General features: G+C 64.4%; 1 protein-coding gene across 1 annotated transcript; it reads left to right on the top strand.

Annotated features, from left to right (window-relative positions):
- Positions 1 to 336: 336 nt before the first annotated feature.
- On the top strand, positions 337 to 994 carry ETH_00036465 (uncharacterized protein; the record flags this gene model as incomplete). The annotated part of the gene is made up of 1 exon (XM_013380120.1): positions 337 to 994. A coding segment is annotated over one exon (658 nt), but the record flags the coding sequence as incomplete, so codon positions are not given.
- Between the last annotated feature and the right edge of the window lie 402 nt (positions 995 to 1,396).

The raw sequence follows: 1,396 nt of genomic DNA, 5'->3' as shown, positions 1-1,396 counted from the left end.
GCCGAGTGGCAGCTGCGGGGCAAAGAAAGCCCCAAAAGCCTCAAAGCCCGCATGCAAAGAGTTTCCAGAGTTCTCCAGATTGTGAGATTTATTTCAATAAGTCCTTTTCTGGTCCTTTTGCCTTGCTGCGCTCAAACGCAGTAGCAGCAACTACTCTGCTGCTGCTGCTGCGCCTTTGCTGCTGCTGCTGCGTTTTCGGTGCTGCTGCAGCGCCCTTGCTGCTGCTGCTGCGCCTTTGCTGCTGCGTTTCCTTTGGCGGCTGCTGCTGCTGCCTCAGTGGCTGCTGCTGCTGCTGCTGCTGCTGCATGTCTTCTTTTGTGTCTCCTTTTGTTGCAGGAAGCAAATATCTCTCGCCCCACACACCACGGCCTTCTCCTGTCGGCGCACATGCAGGAGGCCTTCAGGCTTGCGCAGCTGCCCTACCTCCAGCGGCAAGAGACAGAGGGGCCCCCAAGGGGGCCCCCTGAGGAGCCCCCCGAGGGGCCCCCTGGGGGGCCCCCCGAGGGGCCCCCTATGGGGAACCCTGTGGGGCCCCCTGCAGGCCCTCATGAGGGGCCCCCTGCAGGGCCCCCTGAGGGGCCCCCTGAGGGGCCCCCTGGGGGGCCCCCTGAAGGGGCCCCTGTGGAGTCTTCTGCGGAGCCCCAGCGGGCCAAGCGGCGAGGGCGACCTAAGCAAGAGCAGCAGCAGCAGATGGAAGGTCATGGAGCTGCTGCTGCTGCTGCTGCTACTACTGTTACGAGAAAGAGACGAAAGCAAGAGGCAGCAGCAGCACCATCCGCAGCAGCCGCAGCAGCAGAGGAAGCAGCAGCAGCAACAGATGCTGCATGCGACATTCCATCTCTTGAAGAGATTCCTTGCGGGCCTGGATTTAGTGGGGCACCCTCTGGGGTTTCTTGTGGGGTACCTAATGGGGCCCCCTGTGGGGCCCCCTGTGGGGCCCCCTATGGGGCCCCCTGTGGGGCCCCTCCTTGCGCCTCTCCTGGTGGGTCTTTAGAGGGGGCCCCAGCCTGGGGGCCCCACGTCAGCGCGGGCTGTGGGTGTGGGTGTGGGGCCCCCTTAGGGCGTTGCTGGGAGACCTCCGGGGGCCCCCAGGGGGCCCCCCAGGGGGCCCCTCAGGGTGCCCCCCAGGGGGCCACCAAGGGGGGCCCCCCTGGGGGCCCCTCTACTGCTGCAGTACCCATTTTAAAGGGACGAGTCTTGAGGTCTCCGCCAGCTTATTTGTGCTCGAATACCACTTTGGTAATTTGTCCTCCTTTTTTGGCAAGACATTGGCAGGCCCAGTTGGCCCAGTGGTTTGGCTGGCAGCACCTCCCCAAGGCAGACCAAATGCGGGTACGCGCTGCTGCTGCTGCTGCTGCTGCTGCTGGGCGTGAGGCTGTTGCTGCTGCCGCTGCTT

The sequence above is a fragment of the Eimeria tenella genome, genomic scaffold, assembly GCF_000499545.2.
Source record: "Eimeria tenella Houghton genomic scaffold, Eth_scaff4463, whole genome shotgun sequence".
NCBI classification, from domain to species: domain Eukaryota; phylum Apicomplexa; class Conoidasida; order Eucoccidiorida; family Eimeriidae; genus Eimeria; species Eimeria tenella.
This window is presented reverse-complemented; position numbering and strand designations above follow the sequence as displayed.